General features: G+C 43.8%; 1 protein-coding gene across 1 annotated transcript in view; it reads right to left on the bottom strand.

Moving 5' to 3' along the window:
* Positions 1 to 1,410: 1,410 nt before the first annotated feature.
* The window catches only part of slc44a5a (solute carrier family 44 member 5a), an 86,713-nt gene continuing 67,922 nt past the window's right edge, over positions 1,411 to 20,201 (bottom strand). The window contains exons 7-22 of the mRNA XM_058419094.1: positions 10,185 to 10,245; positions 9,451 to 9,574; positions 8,950 to 9,033; positions 8,754 to 8,866; positions 8,406 to 8,534; positions 7,784 to 7,883; positions 7,613 to 7,705; positions 6,118 to 6,205; positions 5,728 to 5,990; positions 4,675 to 4,769; positions 4,169 to 4,272; positions 4,000 to 4,073; positions 3,839 to 3,909; positions 3,016 to 3,104; positions 2,855 to 2,939; positions 1,411 to 2,670 (exon numbers count right to left, since the gene is read on the bottom strand). Of these exons, the coding sequence (XP_058275077.1) occupies positions 2,531 to 2,670; positions 2,855 to 2,939; positions 3,016 to 3,104; positions 3,839 to 3,909; positions 4,000 to 4,073; positions 4,169 to 4,272; positions 4,675 to 4,769; positions 5,728 to 5,990; positions 6,118 to 6,205; positions 7,613 to 7,705; positions 7,784 to 7,883; positions 8,406 to 8,534; positions 8,754 to 8,866; positions 8,950 to 9,033; positions 9,451 to 9,574; positions 10,185 to 10,245 (1,713 nt within the window). The 3' untranslated portion in view covers positions 1,411 to 2,530. The remainder of the gene's footprint in view (positions 2,671 to 2,854; positions 2,940 to 3,015; positions 3,105 to 3,838; positions 3,910 to 3,999; positions 4,074 to 4,168; positions 4,273 to 4,674; positions 4,770 to 5,727; positions 5,991 to 6,117; positions 6,206 to 7,612; positions 7,706 to 7,783; positions 7,884 to 8,405; positions 8,535 to 8,753; positions 8,867 to 8,949; positions 9,034 to 9,450; positions 9,575 to 10,184; positions 10,246 to 20,201) is intronic.

The following is a 20,201-nucleotide window of genomic DNA, read 5'->3' as shown; positions in this document are numbered from 1 at the left end:
TCTGGCTAAAGATAATTTGCAGCTAGCTGTTAGCTAACATTTCTGGAGTGTCTGAGCTTCATGATGTTTGAGTGTGAGGGGTGTGTGTGTGTGTGTGAGCGAGCTAACTCGTGTTTGGTCTTGTCGCAGTAATTCACTGCACTGTTTACACAGAATGCGCAACAAATTACACAGCTCTGTTCAGATATTAGCAGGTGCCAATTAGCGGTTTGAGAGCGATGACGGATTTTGTCTGAATCGGAATGAACAAAGCTGAGAGGTAAAGAGCGTGGAAAGATGTACGCCTGGGAAAACCTGACACTCAACATGAGCCATAAGTTTGTACACCCTGATTGTGTGAGTGTGTGTGTGAATCAAAATGCTCACTGTTGATTTTCCCAAGCTCTCTTGTACAGATGAAGGACTTTTGACTTAAATTTCTCGGACACCTTCGCTCTGTTTCAGTCCATCCTGCCCCCGCTTCGACGTGTTCTGTCTTTCGGCTCAGCTCGGGTGTACAGAGTAATCACTTGACGCTTTTCCCAGCTCCAGAATGTTGTTTGTTTTTCGCACCGCTTTCTATATAAACTGTTATTTGTGAAACAGCTCAAATTGACACCTACAACAGTGTCGCCGTCTCGGCCACTGATGACATTTCTACCTTCTGATGTTTGATCCGGACAAGAACTCATGCTCTCTAGCGCAAAGTGAATGAAGCGACGTGATTGGCTGACGGAGCAGCGGGTGTGTACACGTTCAATGAGTGTGTATGTAGTTTAACATGCAATACGGTTCACGAGCTTTATAAAAGAAACCAGATGTTTCACACAACACCTCGTTCTGAGTCTGTAGGACGTAAAGCTACTAACGTATTTTAACATCGGAAAAATTTAAAACATGCATGCAAAGTAATTCGACTTGCAAACTTTCCCCAAATGAAGAAACGCAGAGTATCGGCTTTTTGTCTGCTTTTTTTTTTTTTTTTTTTTTTACCTCAAGTCTGAACGTCAGCCGAAGTACTGCAATTATTTTTTTTTTAAAAATTGAAAGGAAGGAAAAGAAAATCAGAGATTTTGTTATTTTGTGCTTTACTCAGGTCAAGAGAGCACTTGAGTCCTGAAGCTGAACCACTCTCAGCTCTGTGTGTGTGTGTGTATTTGTGTACTTAAACATATGTTTACCTTTTCTGTATTTTTTTTACTTACTCATACGACCCTATTATTGTTGGGTGAATTATTATTATTATTATTATTACTATTATTATTATTATTATTGGCTAAAGCCCCCCTAAAAATGGCCTAGCGATGCCCATGCTTAAAAATATCTCCAAAAATAAAACTAAATATAAAACCCGATTCTACAATCATAGAGATGAGAATCAGCCTGATTCACAGACCAGACGAGATACAGAAAATAAATAAAGGCTAATGTTTATTATGTTTATACTGGAATGAAATCTGACTATTTTTATTTGCCAAAAAACAAAACACATTGTTTTATTTTTTTCTTCCTCGTAATACAAAATATACAAATGCATCATATTCCCATCCCAAAAACATACAAAAAAAAAAGCATTTATGCAACATTTACAAAGTGCAGCACTGAAACCCTGAAGCTCCTGGTACGAAGGGACCCGATGGCTTTGAAGGAGACGGCTTGATTTTCGGAAGTTGTTCACTGTTTTTCACATTTATTTCCGGTTTAGTTCACACTGAATTTGTTCACACTGACTTTATAAACACTTAAAGGGGGAAACATCATCTTGTGTGTGGCTCTAAGTGAGAGGAAAAGCAGGAAGTCATGTTTAAACCATCAGGAGAATTAGCATGAGCTCTAGGGCTGGGCCTCAAACCGCAAGACATTCGATTTTCATTTATACTAGTTAGCTACAAATGAAAATATTAATGAGTTCATTTCCTAGTTTAAAAAAAATTAATAAAATAAGTCAGGATTCATCAGGGCATTATTTTATCAAGAGCAGTGCAGAACAGATTTCGGGAAAAAATAAAAATCGACATCACACCGCCCTCTGGTGGCCACCAGGCGCAACACCATCCGGGTATTTAGACAACACGATGCTTAATGTAGCGGTGAATAAAATACTTCTGCTAATTGTATTACTTCGAATTCAAGTAGGATTGAATTTCAACACTTATTCAAGCTCATTTCCATTACTGGATATCTGCGAGTTGAGGTTGAAGGTTAAACAAATCAGTCATAAAATGTAAAAAATATCGTTTATTCCAATCACCAAAAAAAAAGACTCTGAATGAAACGCTCAGAGCTCGGGTCAAGCTAGATGTCACAAAAAGTCCTGTAAACGGCTAGACGTGTGTGAATAAGGCAGTTTGACTGAACCTGTGTGTGTGTGTTAGTGCATAGCACCTTCAGTCTCCTCTGGTGGAAGTAAATGCTCAGTGTTTCTCACGGTCTTAGTGCATCGGAGTCGGGTTACAGTACAGGACGTAGCGGCCGGCGTTTCCGTCCCCGCGGCCGCAGGGAAGAGGAGGAGTTAAAGAGTTAAAGCATGCGAGCTAGCAGGAGGAGGAAGCTATTCTCCGACACCGCACTGATGCGGCGCTGTTCTGGATTTCCCGGGGCTCTGGTCCACGCTTCCCAGAATTCCGCGCAACCCGGGAGACATGAGGAAAGGTTTCGTCGCTGTCCCGTCGTTCCTCTCCAGGTCCTCGCCTGGAGCCGTAACGCAGAGAGGAAGGAGCGGGAACAGATTAGGGAGTGAAGCCGGATGGAAAAATATAACATTAAGACATTTCTTTAGATGCAGTGAAGGTTTTGCTTTTCAGTGTGTAACGTTTCCTGCATGTCTCTAGTGTAGTGTGTGTCAGTTAAACCCCCTGAGATGGCACACACTTACAGAAACACAGGAAGAGCGTGTCCACACACATTGCATAGACGCTGAAGAAGCCGTGAGCGATCAGGTACGAGCCGAACACGACCGTCTGGCAGGAGACGCACAGAGATGTTAACTAATAACAACAACAACAAACACACAAAGTGCAAGGGATTTCTCCTTACCAGCAGAGGCACCCAGTAATTATTTAGGACTGGAATTTCTTCCTGAATGATGGGGATTTTGTGTGTAAAGAAAAAGAAGGCAATAACACCTGTAGAAACACACACAAACACACACATCAGTGAGGGATTCTGCACATCGCTCTGGTTTTGTGTTGATCTTCTGCCCCCTGCTGGTCATATGTCACTGAGCTTTCCATGAGACTCTCTTTAAACACACTCCAGGAACATCTTCATCAAGAGGAAGATGGGAAAAAAATCATAAAGTAATGATGTCTTGAAATATAATGCAAAGCTTCAGATTGGGTTGCCAGGTCCTTGTTTTCAAGCACCGTTGTCAGGTTGAAAATGAGGCATGTGGTATACACTGATCAGACATAACCTAATATTGTGTCGGTCCCCCTTTTACTGACAAAACAGCCTTGACCCGTCGAGGCATGGACTCCACTAGATCCCTGAAGGTGTGCTGTGGGATCTGGCACCAAGATGTTAGCAGCAAGTCCTATAAGTTGGCCTCCATGGGCTCCACCTCGTAACTTACAGGACTTAAAGGATTCTTTTGATAGATACTGACCACTGCAGACCGGGAACACCACACAAGAGCTACTATGTTTTGGAGATGCTCTGATCCAGTGGTCTATCCGCCATCACAGTTTGGCCCTTTTGGTCAAACTCGCTCAAATCCTTACACTTGTCCATTTTTCTTGCTTCTAACATCATCTTTGAGGACAAAATGATGCCTTGCTGCCTAATATATCCCACCCACTAACAGGTGCCATGATGAGGAGATCATCAGTCTTATCCATGAGCAAAGCAGCTGACTTACCAACACTCCCTGTGATGAGGATTTTCCCTAAGAAGAGCAGGAAGTCGGTCAGCTTGTCCAACACGGCTACCCTGTAACGGAGAACAGCGATGCTGACTGAGACAAACATGTTTAGACTATTTTTTTTGTTTATGATGAACCCTGAGGTCATGGTCCCTTACCTCACAACGTTCCTCATTAGCAAAAAGAAAGCTTCCCGAGCTGACGTGCAGAAACTCTTTCCGTAGATCGCAATCTAGAGGGGACACCAGTTTGAGACGGGACGCATGACACCGTTAGCGTTTCATCGCGTGAAAAGATTTCAACAAACAGCAGAGGAGGGAATCTTACCATGATGTACGCGTTCCTGTTCATGAAGCGAATAAACCGCTCCAGGCACCAAAAGCAGCATTTTAAACAGCAGAGCAGGAAGCGAGCGAACATGTTATGAGCTCCTAAACACACACACACACAAACACACAGACAAAACAAGAGACAATAACACAACCTATTCTACAGCACTGCTGATTCTAAATATGATTGGTCAAAAGCTACCCATCACAGGCTTGTATTAATATAAATGCTCTTCTTGTTGCCATAGTAACCACATGCAGGAAACAGATTATAAAATGCATGTGATGCTGTGAAGTCTTCTGTAAGGAGCTGTTTGTTAAACATTGATGTAAGGAGTCTCCAGTGTTAAAGATTTGTTACAGAGGTCAAGCTGGAACTTTACATTTTCTAACTTCAAGAGAGAGGGTAGAAACAATAACGCTGCTTTATCACACCACTCCATCTCTGATTTCTCTCCTATAACAGCATGACCTGCAGGTTTCTACATTGTTCTGAAAACTCACCTTTAAGCTTGTGGTCCAGATACTCCAGTACAATCCGTATGAACTGGACGAAAGCTAAGATCAGCGAGCCGAAAGCCAGAGAGCCGGTGTGATACCTGCAAGCACATCAGACGCATGTTACTGGACCATCATGATAGTTTTTTACTACAGAGTTCAGCACTGAGAACCAATTACAATCTCATCCATCGTATCCCACTTCTGACATTGATTTTGGGGGCAGTAGTAGCTCAAGTGGTTAAGGCTCTGGGTCGTTGACCGGAAGATCGGAGTTCAAGCCCCAGCACTGCCAAGCTGCCACTCCTGGGCCCTTGAGCAAGGTTCCTAACCTCCCTTTGCTCCAGGGGCACTGCATCATGGCTGACCCTGTGCGCTGACCCCAAACCCCCAAGGATGGGATATGCAAAGAAGAATTTCACTGTGGAATAATGTATATGTGACGAATAAAGGCTACTACTAAAATATAAAATAAAAGTCTAGGTAAAACAACAGAAGCGTTCTTTAGAAAATAATCTGAATTCATGAAACCATACAAATGTAATCAGACTTTTTGCTACTTGGAAGTACTTTAAAGACATTTTGGGTTCATTAATCATCTTATCTCCAAAAAAAGACACACACACACACACAGCAGCAGTTTTTAAACATCTGTCACTTCCTTAAAATGTCCTGTACTATGTTGGAGCAATTAACGATCCCTGACTCATGAATCAAAGATATCTGAGTGCAAAACCCCTGCATGTTGTATTTTTTTGCAGATATAGCTTGTGTAGTGTAGCTAATTTGAGTTTTAGAAGATGGTTGCTCTCCGACTGTTAGAATCTTCGGGGTTCACTCGGAGACGAATGTCTGTGTTTGGCACATAGTCATCAAAACAGAACAGGAAGAATTTCTAGGACAAAATAAAGTATATCACGGTCGTAAGATGAGGTCATAAACAAATAGTATCACAAGGTCAGCGGAGGTCCAGAGTCGGCCCAGGACACAGCGTGCAGAGATATATACAGAATATATCACCAACTACTGCACACTTATTCTACTCCATGCTTGACTTACCGTACAGCCCGGAAAAAGGAGGAGAAAACAGGGCATGCTGGGATATCTTCAGGTTTCCTCTTGGCCCAGTAGTAGGACGCGAAGGCTCCGGCGAGTGTACACTGCCCCAGCGCAATGGTGAAATTAACCAACCAGAGGAAGACGAGCAGATTGCACAGCTGCAGGAGGAAGATGTAGCGGTGATACACGCTCTCGCCGCCGTAGAATGCGAAGAGACACTGAGCTCCTGGACATCGCTTAGTGATGTTGGTCCTGTTGAATGTCTGTCCATAAACACAACAGACAGGAATAGAGGTGACTCCTTGGTCATTATGTACAGAGATCTGTAATTACGTCTCATCGTATCACTTTTTCCTCAACATTTATTGCAAAATCAGAGAAGGTGTTTACTTCTGGACTGCAGGTCAGGTTGGCATGCTTGCAGTTGGGCTGCGCTGACATCACTTTGTACACAGCTTCGCCGGACGATGCCAGAAAACTGGACTTATTTAAGGTGCAACCAGACCGAAATTATTCATATGTGAAAACATATTCTATCAAAAAAAATTGTATTACCTCTGCCTTTAACCTCCTGGCTGGCTCGCTGACTGGTTTGGTATTAACCCTGCAGGGTTATGTCATGTGTTACGGCTGGTTAAATGTATAAATTGTATAAAACTGGTTAAATCTACTTTTTAAACCTCCTGACTAGCTCACCAACTGTTAAGATTTTGGAGCTAATCAATGAACAAACAAACAAGTTTACTTTTTCTATGTAGAATTGTCTAAAGATTAACTGTATAAACAAAAGCTATATTTAAATAAACAAAAAAGTTTATATGGTGAAAATCTTCTCTTTAAACCCTCTGGCTGGCTCACCAACTGTTAAATACTGGTGTTAAACCTCTTCACATAGATAAAAATCATTATAAACAAGTATATATTTATTCAGCATGGCAAAATATTCCCTGATACAGCTGATTAACTGTATAAACTAAAATTATACTTAATATAAATAAAAATAACAGGCAGTACAGTGGCTTAGTGGTTAGCAGTGTTTCCTCAAAGCAAGAAGGTCCTGGGTTCAAATCCCGGGTTCGAACAGACAGGGGCCTTTCTGTGTGGAGTTTGCATGTTCTCCCTGTGCCCGTGTGGGTTTCATCCGACAGCCCAAAAAAACATGTACATTAGGTCGATTGATAATTCTAAATTGTCCATGTGTGTATGTGGTTGTCTGCCTATATGTGTGGCCCTGTGATGGACTGGTGACTTGTCCAGGATGTACCCGTCTTTCACCCAATGTGTGCTGGGATAGGCTCCAGCAGATCCCCGTGACCCTAATTAGGAATGAAGTGGGTATAGAAAATGGATGGATAAATAAAAATTAAAGGCTGCTTGAATGATCAAGTCTTCTCGAACCTCCTGGCTGGCTCTCCAACTATTAGAATATTCTATTATTAAGAGTTATATTAGAATAAACAAGTTTAGTTTTTAATGTCTAACTGCCGGATGTATCACAGCTTTCTTTTCTCGGCTATAGGTAATAAGATTTGTAGATAAATGGAACTGGACACGATCATGTAACGACAGGACGAATGTTAATTTCCACTCTGTTAACTGACTGCTGATAATCGGTTAACTGAATAAACTACACATATACGCTGTTCACTACAATGTAAAAGCTGTTCATATGGTTTAATGATGCCTGTGCACCTCAGGCTGGCTCGCCAAACTTTTTGTATAAGGTGTTAAAAACTGGCATTTTGCAAATATGACCTGCTAATTCTTGGCTCACGTTTGTTCCACTTTAAACTGAGATGATGTGGTGCCACTAGTAGAAAAAACAAGTAAATATTTTGCATCATTCCTATCATTTTCCACACACTGCACCGTTCTGTAAGGATACACAGCTGTAACGGCCCAGTAAGAGATACACACAGCCAGCATCACGAAGGTGACGATTGGGTAGAATAACGCAGACATGATGTGGCTGATGGCCCTGCAAACAAACACACAAGAGTTCTAGAGAGTTCATGGAGCTGAAATTGTTCAATTCGGAGAAGAAATTCAGACGTACTTGCTGCCCTCTTTGAGCAGAGCGATGGCGATACACACTCTCTTCCTCAGGAAGAACAGCATTAAAACTATGGAGGCTTCGGTTAAAACCAGAAAGACCACTGAGAGAGAACACACATGCACATGATTAGAACATCTGGATAACTATCTGTACCTCAGAGCTTAGCAACAATTGATATCTGTGATGGTTTTTTAGCTTGATGTTTCAACTTTAAGGGACCCGACTTTGTATTTTAAGCTCCAGATATCCTCAAAATGTTTTCTACCAATGATCCATGAGGAATCTTCAGCTACAATTAATGCTGAATACAATCATTGATGTTAGCTTTGCTGTTAGCACTTCAGAGAAATTTGCTAGTATTTTGCCATCATCTGTTGGTTGAAATAATTAATCATTATTTCCTTTTCTTTCAGGCATATACTCAGAACACAGCAGATGGTGACATATTTCATAGAAACTGCTTAACATGAATCCGGCCACCATTTGATACAAATCTGACCAACGCAGCAAACAGAATGAGTTGTGGGCGTGGCTTTGGATTGGTCATTTAAACGCAAAGTTCTGAGGAAATCTTGTGTTTATTCTTCAGGCCTGAAACAGGAAGTGGATTTCTTAAACTCACAGAAGATGAGCCATGTCTGGCTGAGCTGCAGGTAGACGTGTAGGTTCGTCTGGACACCGATGTCTGTGATGCCGACGTCCGCTTCGGTCTTTCTCAGGAGCATGAACTCCCAGTAACAACGGCAGATTCCTAATGACACAGGAAGTCAGAAGTCCACAGACACATGACCTACTCACTGGTCTGCTCCTGATCTGGACAATGCTGTGCCATCTATCTATCTGTCTGTCTGTCTTTTTATCTGTATCTCTGTCTACATGTCCATCCATTCATTCGTCTGTCTGTCTTCTGCCCAACTGTCAGTTTGTCTATTTATATGTCTATCACACACACACACACACTTCCTCTCACCGTAAGCTACAAGCAGGATGACGGCGATGATGGTGAACCAGAGCAGGAGGCCGGCGGTGAAGCGCAGGAGCAGGATGAAGATCAAACTGATGACCAGCGCTAGGATTAACCCTCTGACACACACACACACACTAAAACACAAGCTTTAAAACACACAGTAAAACTTTGCATTCAGATGTATATTATTTCTGCTCACATTAGAATCCAGGCCCAGGAATTGGCGTAGTCTTCCACGATCTTCTTGCCGAGCTCCTTGGCCTCCAGAAGAGCTGTGATACCGCTGCACAGGGGGGCGGAGAGAGAAAGAAGAGAGAGAGAGAGAGACACCAGACAGACAGACGGCTGTAAAATATAAACATCGATGCACTCGCTGCTTGATGAAGCATCTCAATTTAGCAACTGTGAGAAGCTGCTTTAATTATTTCTCATAACGTGTTGTGATTTAATTTCTTTCTATTTAACACCTTCAAGATCACCACAACTGATGTTCACTCATCTATATGATAAATTCAAAATAAGAAATAGAACGCTTGGGTGTGTGTGCTGTTATAGGAAACTAACCAACAACTGGGTGATGCAAAAAATGTGAAACTGAGAAGCTTCATATAAAAGATGCAAAAAAACCTTGAGATTTTATGAATGAATCTGTTTATCGTTATCAGTGTGTGTGTGTGTGTGTGTGTGTGTGTGTACTTACTCCGCTGCATCCCTGAGTTCACTCACACTCCTCGCTGTATCCAGCGCATCCTTAAAAGCCGTTCTGTTGGCGACCGTTAGCGTCCCGTTCCTTGTCATGAAGTCTGGAAGGCATCGCTGGAAAACTGAGACAAAAAACACGGGATAGAGTTTAAAACACACACACACACAGACAGACAGACACACACACACACACACAGACAGACAGACACACACACACACACACAGATGAACGTTGCATAAACATCTCCTTAGAGAAACTCCACCATATCAACAATTAAAGACGTTTTTTTAAATCGCTTCACATGGAATGCCATACTGCCGTACATGTCTCTGTAAATGAGCTGTTTCCATAGAAACCGTGACGACACAATAGAACGAGCGCATTAATATAAACCTGCTCTACTGGCAGAGCTGCTGTTATAGAAAACTAATCAACACCTTCTGACCAATCAGGATCCAGGATTATTATTGCTCATATTAAACTATTTTATGATTGTATGATGGTGGGGAAATGATCTGTGTGTGTGTGTGTGTGTGTGTGTGTGTGTGTGTGTGTGTGTCTGTGCGTGTGTGTGTGTGTGTGCGCTTTGTTATGTCTGAAAGCTATTCATGGATTTCAAATGAATGACTCAGAATTGAGAGTGCAGTAGACAGACAGATATTTAGAGACTAAACCCACCCACCCATACACACACACACACACACACACACAAAATAAAGAAGTGTATTTACATGGTCTGCTGGGCACAATCACAGACGGACAGTCTTCATCACGCAGGACATGAGCCACAGGCTGAAGAAGAAAAAAAAGAGAGAGAAAGGTCTAATTTACATGCCATTACATTACAGCTGCCTTTAAAGAAAAAAATGGGTGGAGCTAAACAGTTCGAGAGGCTGGACAAAAAAAGATTGATTGCATGTGTAATGAATGCAAGAGATGTGAAGCATTTATCAAAAAAAACGAGGCGTGGCCACACACCCACTCAGGTACAGTAAAGGAGGTGTGGCTTTGTATCAATTAGTTACAGTGAAGGAGGTGTGGCTTTGTGTCTGTCTGTTACAGTGAAGGGGTATGGCTTTGTATCAGTTAGTTACATAAAGGAGGTGTGGCTTTGTATCTGTCAATTACAGTGGAGGCGATGTGGTGTTGTATCAGTCAGTTACAGTGAAGAGGCACAGATTTGTATCAGTCAGGTACAGTGAAGAAGGTGTGGCTTTGTATCTGTCAGTTACATGAAGTAGGTGTGGTTTTATATCTGTCAATTACAGTGGAGGAGATGTGGCACTGTATCTGTAAGTTACAGTGAGGGGTGTGGCTTTGTGTCACTTAGTTACATGAAAGAGGTGTGGCTTTGTATCAGTCTATATAGTGCAAGAGGTGGGGCTTTGATCAGTCAGTTACAGTGAAGGGGGTGAGGCTTTGTATCAGTCAATTACATGAAGGAGGTGTGGCTTTGTATCAGTTAGTTACATGAAGGAGGTGTTCCTTTGTATCAGTTAGTTACATGAAGGAGGTGTGGCTTTGTATCAGTTACATAAAGAAGGTATGGCTTTGTATCAGTTAGTTACAGTGGAGGCGATGTGGTGTTGTATCAGTCAGTTGCAGTGAAGGGGCGTGGCCTGTGTACCTGTCAGTTACAGTGAAGAGGCACAGCTTTCTATCAGTCAGGTACAGTGAAGGAGGTATGGCTTTGTATCTGTCAGTTACATGAAGGAGGTGTGGCTTTTGTGGGAGATAATTTTGTAAATGAGAATATATGTATAAGGTATGTGTGAAATAATCAGGGGGACAGCAGGAGTGAGTTCTCAGGTAAAGTTTATTCGTTAGGTCGTTTGAGCTTAAGAACAATATAAGGTTTAACACGGCATGTTGGCCTGTCACGGGCCTTGCACACAGGCTGCAAGGGCTTTGAAGAACAAGTAGTTGTATCAATGATGTCAGTCTGGCAGGCTTTCTCTGCGGTACCAGGCTTTCCAAACTTGGACCAATCAATGGCAGAGACGCACCCTAGATTGTTATGGTCAATCTTCGCTCCATTGGTACCTTGAGCGGTAGTGAGCTCATCATGAAGTAAACGCAGGGCGTGCTGGATGGCAATGGTGGTACCAGGCGAAATATCTAGAGAATATACGTGGAAGACAGCGGATAAATCAGAAAATCCGTGAGGTGTAAAAGTTAATAAAAGAAAGGGGTGTTGGTCCCTGAAGAACTGAGAACTTACCCATGCTGTCTCCTGAAGAAGAATGAGGTATTGGCGAGAGTGAGGCCAAAGACAATCCCACTGGTGGGGGCGGCAACGCCCAATTTTTAATATAATGATTCAGGAAAGTTTAATTATAATGGTATTCGAAAAGTTGTAAATCCAAAGATAATGGTGTAAAAAAGAATCTAAAAGGTCAAAAAAAAGAAAGTTTGGTGGGATTGTCTAGGCAAAGAACCAGTGACGTGTTGCATTGGGAAGATAAGGGAAATGTATATAAAGGCTGTAGTTGGAGTTCCCCGGGTAGAGGTTGTTGGGACGTTCATGCGTGAGCATCTCAAATTCTTGTATCAGCGCTGATTACAAAATAAAATCTCTTATCTGTATTCATCTAGTCTGCTTGATTGGCTTATTTAGTTATGAGGCCTTATTAACCATGAGTCTCACTCAGACTGAGCTGTCGGGTCAGTGTGGAGCTGGAGTCAGATTTTAGTAGTGAGTACAGTAGATTTTTTATTCCACATTGTTTTGGTGACCCCGACGTGATTTCAAAGAAAACGAGATTGGCACAGAGAGAACAGCAGAGCCCCAGACCCGGGGCCTGAGGCTGCGGCCGCCACCCACGGACCAGACACGGGATCCAACTAGGACAGAGGTAAGGCAGAAGCCTGTTTAACCGAATTTCTGCATTAGTTGTGTGTGGTCTGGGGAGGCGGAGGCGCTCGGCCCAGGGTCGGATCAGCTCTGCTCCAACCTATTGAGCCAGAGAGGCAGAGTGAGTGTAAGTTAAAACCACATAGAGTGACATGATAAATTGCATGTTTTATATTGAAAAGACTAGATGATGTCAGATGTATGAATGTGTAAAGGCCTGTATGATCGAAAGTCCTGGTGGGTTCCAGGTGGTATGAGAGAAATTCCTGTGAAAAAGACCTTATTTGGACGCAAACGGAGCGTTTAGTAGCAGAATAGTAAGTTCTGTGAACGTGAACACCGTCACTGGAAAAAGAAAAATAAGTGTCAAGTAGCAGGTGATAAAAGAGAAGAGTAAAATTCCTGGATCCGGGTGGTAGTGAAAGGAAAATAAGAAAAGAAAAGAGAAATATAGTGAAAAATCCCGGATCTAGGTGTAAGAGAAATAAGAGATAAAGAGAATATAAAGAGAAAAAGCGCTGAATAGAAAAGTCCTGGATCCAGGTGGTAGAGAATAAAGAAAAGATTAAGAAAAATAAGGAGAGGCCCGCTGTCGGCCTTTGTCTGTTGTCTGTCCTGATTGTATTGCATGCAGTGTGTGGGTGTGTTGAGTGCGAGGGGCTGTGTGAGTGTGAGTGCATGAAGAAAATAAATGGTGATTGGATGTGCGCACTGTAAATAGCACTGTATTAACCTTTTGTCTACTAACACTCTTACTGTGAGATTATAGGAAAACCAGTGTGTACATGCATGCACACTGATATGGGGAGTGATATATGAAACAGGTGGGGATGATAGGACTGAAGTTGAAAAGGAATTGCAACAGAGTGGGAAAATAAGGCAGAAGTCTTTGTGAGAGTAAAGGAATCACCGTGCATGGATGTAATCATACTAAGGTTTGATATATATGTTTTGGAGGTACACTATGTGAGAAATGAAGGAAAAGTAAGGGTAGTGATGGTGTGGACTAGAATAGTCTTTAGAATAAATCTTATAGTGAAGCGGGCATCCACATACCGTAAGTAAGGACCAAGTGCCAAGTGTGAGATAATGGTTCATCTCAATTTGTTATGCACTCAGTGAATTGGATGAATACGGGCATCGGTCACAAGTATAATTGTTCCACCCTCTACTGACGTGAAAGTGTGGTGTGACATCCATGGGGTCTAGGAGAAGATGTAGCAGACTGTAGGAAACAACTGCTCCCGAATGGTGGAAGTGTTTGTATCCGCCTACACGGGACGACACCGTGTGAGTGCTTACTTTACCGTTCCGGAGGAACTAAGTGAGGAAGTTCCCAACATTATCACAGAAAGAGCAAAAACTCGCGGATTAGAGCTAAGTCTTGACAGTCCACTACCATTCAAGCGAGTTGGTTATAGGTTTCCAAATAGGTTTGAAAGGGAGTTCGCGGAGGCAGCACTAGAGTTGTTGAGAAAGGAAGCTGGGAAACTCCTGGTTAGGGTCAATTTAATGTGGCCGATGACCCCAAGAGGTCCTCAATACACGGAGGTTTGGGCTAGCATGTGGAAGTTGGGGCAGGATCGTAGGTTGTGGAAGTGTTTCATTGCAGGAAGTTTAACAGTAGATCCTCAGGTGATGATGAAGAATTAAGAAGAACAAGTGTGTGTGTGTGTGGAAAAAGATTGAGTGCTTTTTGAAGCAGTGGAGAGGTGTGTGTGTGTGTGTGCGGGGGCATTGTGCCAAGAAAGAGTGAGTAAGAGCGGAGACATCCCCTAGAAGGAGGAATTTCATACAGTATAAGTGAGGGAAAAGAGTTGTACATATGAATAGGCTGAGGAGTTCAACGGCTAGAGACACGGTTTGTGGACTTGGAACGAAATCAAAAGCGGCTGAAAGCAGGATTAGCGAGGGAGGGATATTGTGCAATCAGCAAAAGAGAATACTCAGGAAAAATCCACCTAAAACTTGGGTCTGCATATTATTGGGCCACTCAGTGAATTGTAAAAAATGTGACCCAGATAATACAACATTACCCTTACTGAAGTATTGAGCTATTATATTGATACCATATACTGCATGCGCACTACTGTTTTCTTCAGCTGTATGGCCTTTCGCCAAGACTTGGAGATAGAAACAAGGGGAATACGCACACACTTTTGGGATGAGCGGACATACAAAGATAGGGAAGGAGTAGAGCACTGGCAGCCAGAAGATTTGATTAGAGATAAATTGTGGGCCCTGACAAAGTTTGACGGACTGTACACCTTACAAAGAACGTTCCCTGACGTAGACTGGTACGAAGCATTAAGGAAAATTTGGCGTCCCAAGTTGTTGAGTCCTATATTGAGAGCACTAGTTGACGCTCCCGAGCCTAGCAGTGTAGCCATCCCAATATTTGATTTCATCAGTGACCCATATAAGGAAGACGACGAACCCCTGGCAGAGTTATTCCAGCCCAGACCAGGCCAGTACAATTATTGCTCGGGATTGACAGCAACTGTGACAGTAGAACCGCGACTCGTACACTGGGAAAGAGGTTTTGCAACATCAGTGCTGATTGATAAGATCAATGCGCTCGGTGAGAAGTTGAGAAAGAATCCAGTAAGGCCGAGCTTGACGGTGAAACGAATTAGCGTTGCACTGACGTGGTCAGAAGGCAATAGGAATCCAGGAGAGAGAAGTAGCGCATACAGGGCACAACAGGGGTGCATCATGAGTGAGGGAAGAAGACAGCCTACACCAGTTGACATTATAATAGCGCAACACAAACCTGACGAGAAGTATGTCAGGAAGTGTATGAGGAAATGGCATGACAGGACTCAGGGGACATGGCAGTGGCCGGTGGAAGGAACATTTGATGAAAAGGCCTGCTCAGAGGTGAGAGAAATGCTGAGACACTGGAAGCCAAGCAAAGATGATGATAAATCCAGAGGAAAGAAGTATAGGCGGTTGGAGATTCTGGAATGGTTCATGAGAGAAGGAAAGAAGGTCAGAGAAGCAGAAGAAGAGGTGAAGCGAGCGATAAAGAAGGAAGAAGAGCGGAGTAGAGAGGAGAGAGAAATAGAAAGACCACCGCCAATCTACTGTCCACCACCCAACTACAACGAGCCAGTGGTGGGCAGGGAACAAGTGGGAGTGTATCCAACCTTAACGGACTGCTATGCCGACTGGACAGGATGGGAAGACGTGGAGATATCAGTTGAAAACCCAATTAAAGGGAAAATTAGGAGGAGCAAAGAGACAGGGGGAAATCACAGTGAAAATGAGGAAGAAGAAGAGGCAGAGGAGATATTGCAAAGAGCAAAGAAAGAGAGTGAAGAGTATTTGCAAAAAGGAAAGGAGTTCACACACTCAACACCAGTGGGGGACAGCGCCGAGAGATATATCTCAACGCGTGCGAGTGGGCCTACAGCGCCCCCTACGCTCCCGGAAGAATGGGAAAGAGATGAACCAATGAGTGAGGAGCAGGGTGCGTATAATCAATCCCGAACAGAAAAGACAACAGGGCCACCGGAAAAACAACCATGTGCTGAATACTGGCGAGAAGATCCAGAGAGACAGGTTAGAGGAGTGCTGTACATAGAGCCAAGGGAAGATGCAATAAAGAGACAGAGGGACACCAATGGGCAGAAGGTGATGGATAGCGTTCGTGATTTCGCACAGCAGCTGGAAGAGTTAGAAGAGCGCTTACAAAGTTCAGTTACAGCGTTGGAAGAGCAGCTGGAACGGGAGCACACGCGACCAAGAACCTTAAGGGACAAAAAGTCACTAAAAGCACCGCAGAGATATGGGTTTGATGGTGAAGAAGAGGTTCGAATGAATCCCCTGGTGACAAAAGGAAGAGATGTGCAATATGTTCCATGGACATTTATGGATATGGTAGGATTAAGCTCACAGCTACCGGAGATGTGTAACGGAGGGCAGAGGTGGATTACAAAGTTTGAAGAAAAGACAGCAGGACATACCTTGTCGATAGGAGATGTGAAAGCCATATTAGCTCAAACGATAGGGAAAGCAAAAACAGCTGAAATACTGAATGAAGCTGGACTAAAAGGAGCAATGGATCTACCAGGCTGGGATGCTATAGCACTGGGGACATGGAGAAACAGGTTGTGGAATGAAATAAGGAAATCCTACCCTACGAAAATGGACCCAGGACAACTGGAACACATGATTCTGAAGGAAGAAGAAAATGTAGTAAAATTCATCCATGATTATCAGAATAAATGGAAGGAAGAGACAGGTGGAACATGGGACGAGACGGACACAAGTAAAGGACTGTTTAAATTAATGCTGAAGAAATGTCTACCAGAACCAGTCCAAACCTCGTTGGATGAGGTGGTCGGTCTAAACTCCATGCCATGGGACACCTACAAAGCACATGTGATACATTATGTGGAACAATACAGAAAGAAACAAAAGGACGAGAAAACAGCCTCAGAGGCCCTACTGACACAGTTATATAAAACACAGCTTGGCGAGTTGACCAGAGCTAGACAGAAAGAAAAGGAGAGAGAAAAAGCAGGAAAAATACAAGCTGCAGTGGTTATCCCAGCAGGCCAAGAACCAGTACAGAATAACCAAATGCTGCCGCAACAAGGACAAACACCACAGCAACCGCAAATGATGCCACAACCGCAGGTGACAGCACCAAATTCACAGCATCCACAAAATAGCCAGGCGTACCCAATGGCCCAACCCATTAATGTCCACATTAGCGGTGCACAAGGAAGATTTAGAGGACGCCCAATGAGAGGTCGGTGGCAAGGAAGAAGGCAGCCATGGGAAAGATTTGGCTCACCACCGCAGGGATATGCGCCGCAGAGCCCTGGAGGGCCCCAAGGACTGAGTTATGCGCAGGCACCCCCCAATCCTCAGTACCAACAGCCTCAACAGCCACTAGAGTGCTGGGGCTGCGGAGGGACTGGACACATGAGAAGAGACTGCCCACATATGTATCAGCCCCAGATAGGCCCGGGACTGGGGCCCGCACCAAATTGGAGTTGAAGCGGCCCTGAGAAGCCAGAGGGGGAGAATATACAGTATGCTACTACACTGTATCCGCAACAGGAACCAACTGTCATGGTAACACTCAATAATGAGCGTCCTCTTCCATTCATGATCGACACAGGTGCCACATATTCATGTATAGGGCGCGAAGGCTCGAATCTCCCCCTCGCTCGGAAGACCATCAAAACAACAGGCTTCTCAGGGATCTCACAGATCTTGCACTTCACAGAGCCTCAGATATTAACATTAGAAGACACCACCATTGTGGCACCACTTTTGTATTCACCCTCTACACCGGTCAATTTATTGGGACGAGATCTTTTGTGTAAATTTAAGGCTAGAATTCAGTGCAGCCCTACAGGCCTTTGGGTAACATTCCCAGACAGAACCACAGCAGGACAATATCTCATGGCTGGGACGCAGGCAGACACAGAGTGTAGCACAGTGTATTGGCTACAGAACGATGATCCCTCATTATCAGAGTTGCAGGCCAGCTATTTACAGTGGAAGCCATGGATACAGGCTATGCGGCCGGATTACACTGAACCTAAGAGCCCGCTGCACTGTACCATGTGTTTTGACCCTGACAGCACCAATGAAGAATATGCAACACTATGGTCAGAAATGTTGGAAGGAAAACTGTTTGACGTGGTGACAACAGACATTTTCGTGGGCCCTCAAGGAGTGGCAACGGCAGTTCAGTTACCCAATAACTTGGAGAGCTGGTACCAGATTACAAACTCAATACCACACATCTCACTGATGGTAGCAGGAGGCCATGAATCGAAAGACCTGGGACCAATGCTCAAAGAAACTAGCCAGGTGCTAGAATGGAAGCCAACCATCAACCAGTACATGCACACCTCACCGGATGGAAAATTTATGCGTATTTCTCAAAAAGGCACAGACACTTTAAGAGCCACACAAACCTTGATAGAAAAGAAAATGTCACCTACTTATCAGTTACCACTTTCAGATGACAAGGACATCGCACCAGATAAACAATCAGATACAGAAACTGAAGAGCTGTTAGCCACCATCCCGAGTGTGCTCTGGACTCAGCACTCTACAGACGTAGGACTCATAAAGTCAGCAGGACAGGTTTTGATAAAACTTAAACCTAATGTCAGGTACCCGTATCAGAAACAATATCCACTAACACCACAGGCTCAGGCAGGGATAGGACCCACACTTGAGGGGTTATTGGAGGCAGGGGTTCTAATACCAACACAAAGCCGGTGCAATACTCCAATATTCCCAGTTAGAAAACCAAACTCAGATAAGTGGCGACTTGTGCACGATTTACGTGCTATTAACTATATAGTTGAGGCAGAAGCACCCATAGTCCCAGATCCACATACGCTACTCTCCAACATCCCAGGCAATACTAAGTGGTACACGGTCATTGATTTGTGTTCTGCATTTTTTAGTATTCCACTGCATCCTGATTCACAACATTTGTTTGCGTTCACGTATAACGGCCAACAGTACACATACACGAGATTGCCCCAGGGCTATTGTGAAAGCCCATCAATTTTCAATCGAATTGTGGCTAGGGATCTAGCTTCGTTGGATATTGACAGTCTTCTCCTGACATATGTTGATGACATCTTGATTTGTAGCCCAACTAAAGAACAGTGCCAGGCAGACTCCTTGAAAGTATTGAGACTCTTAGCAGAAAACGGACACAAGGTGAGCAAGGAAAAGTTACAGTTCTGCAAACAGGAGGTAGAGTATCTAGGAAGAGTTTTGCATGGCACTAGTCGTAAGCTGTCGCCTACGCATCTAGAGGCGGTCCGTAAAGCCCCGAAACCGCAAACGGTTGGACAGATGTTGTCTTTCCTGGGTATGGTGGGTTATAGCAGACAGTGGATAGTAGATTTTGCATTAAAGGTAGCTCCACTACGTGCGTTGATAAAAGCAGCTGATCAGAAGAAAGCTGCATTGGTTTGGACGACAGAAGCCGTTGCAGCTTACGAAATGCTAAAGGAGGATCTTTGTACAGCACCAGCGCTAGCGAGTCCTGATTACGGTAAGCCATTCTTCCTGTATGTATCAGAAAAACGAGGCTTTGCTAATGCCGTGTTAACTCAGCAACAGGGACCGAGCAAACAGCCTGTTGCTTACTTCAGCTGTAGATTGGACAACATTGAGAGTGGTATGCCGCCGTGTTACCGGGGATTAGCAGCAGCAGCCTTTGCATATCAAAAGGCGTCAACCATTACAATGGGCCATCCTACTATATTGTACACTACACATGCGTTACATGCCCTGCTTACCAGTCCGACATTTGTGATAACTCATGCGCGGAAGACAGGTTACGACGTAATTCTCTCTTCACCAGAATTGACTATTCAAAGATGCCAGACAGTCAATCCAGCTGATAGAATGATGACCCCATTGGACGGTGAACCGCACGATTGTCAGCAAGTTTCAACCACATACTCGAAAGCACGTCAGGACCTTGAAAATCAACCTTTGCCACATTCGGATGTAACCTTTTTTGTTGACGGTTCGTGCTTTAGAGGCCCAGACGGGAACTTGGCGGGTTACGCCATAGTAGCGCCCAGTAAAGATTTGACTAGCTTTGTTACTGTTCAGTCTACGGCTGTTTCTCAACCATGTTCAGCACAATTGGCTGAGTTAAAAGCGCTCGCTGCAGCTTGTAAGCTAGCTGCAGGGAAATCTTGTACTATTTTCACGGATTCGCAGTATGCTTATGGTGTGTGTCATTACTTCGGCCCTACATGGGCCCAGAGAGGGTTATTGAGAGCAGATGGCTCTCCTGTGACGCATGGAATGGCCATAACTGATTTGTTACATGCTATTACTCTGCCAGCTAAACTAGCTATCGTCAAATGTTTAGCGCACAAAACAGATG

The sequence above is a fragment of the Hemibagrus wyckioides genome, linkage group LG20 (assembly GCF_019097595.1).
Source record: "Hemibagrus wyckioides isolate EC202008001 linkage group LG20, SWU_Hwy_1.0, whole genome shotgun sequence".
Classification (NCBI taxonomy): Eukaryota; Metazoa; Chordata; class Actinopteri; order Siluriformes; family Bagridae; genus Hemibagrus; species Hemibagrus wyckioides.
The sequence above is the reverse complement of the archived record's forward strand: the minus strand, read 5'-3'. Positions and strand labels throughout refer to the sequence as shown.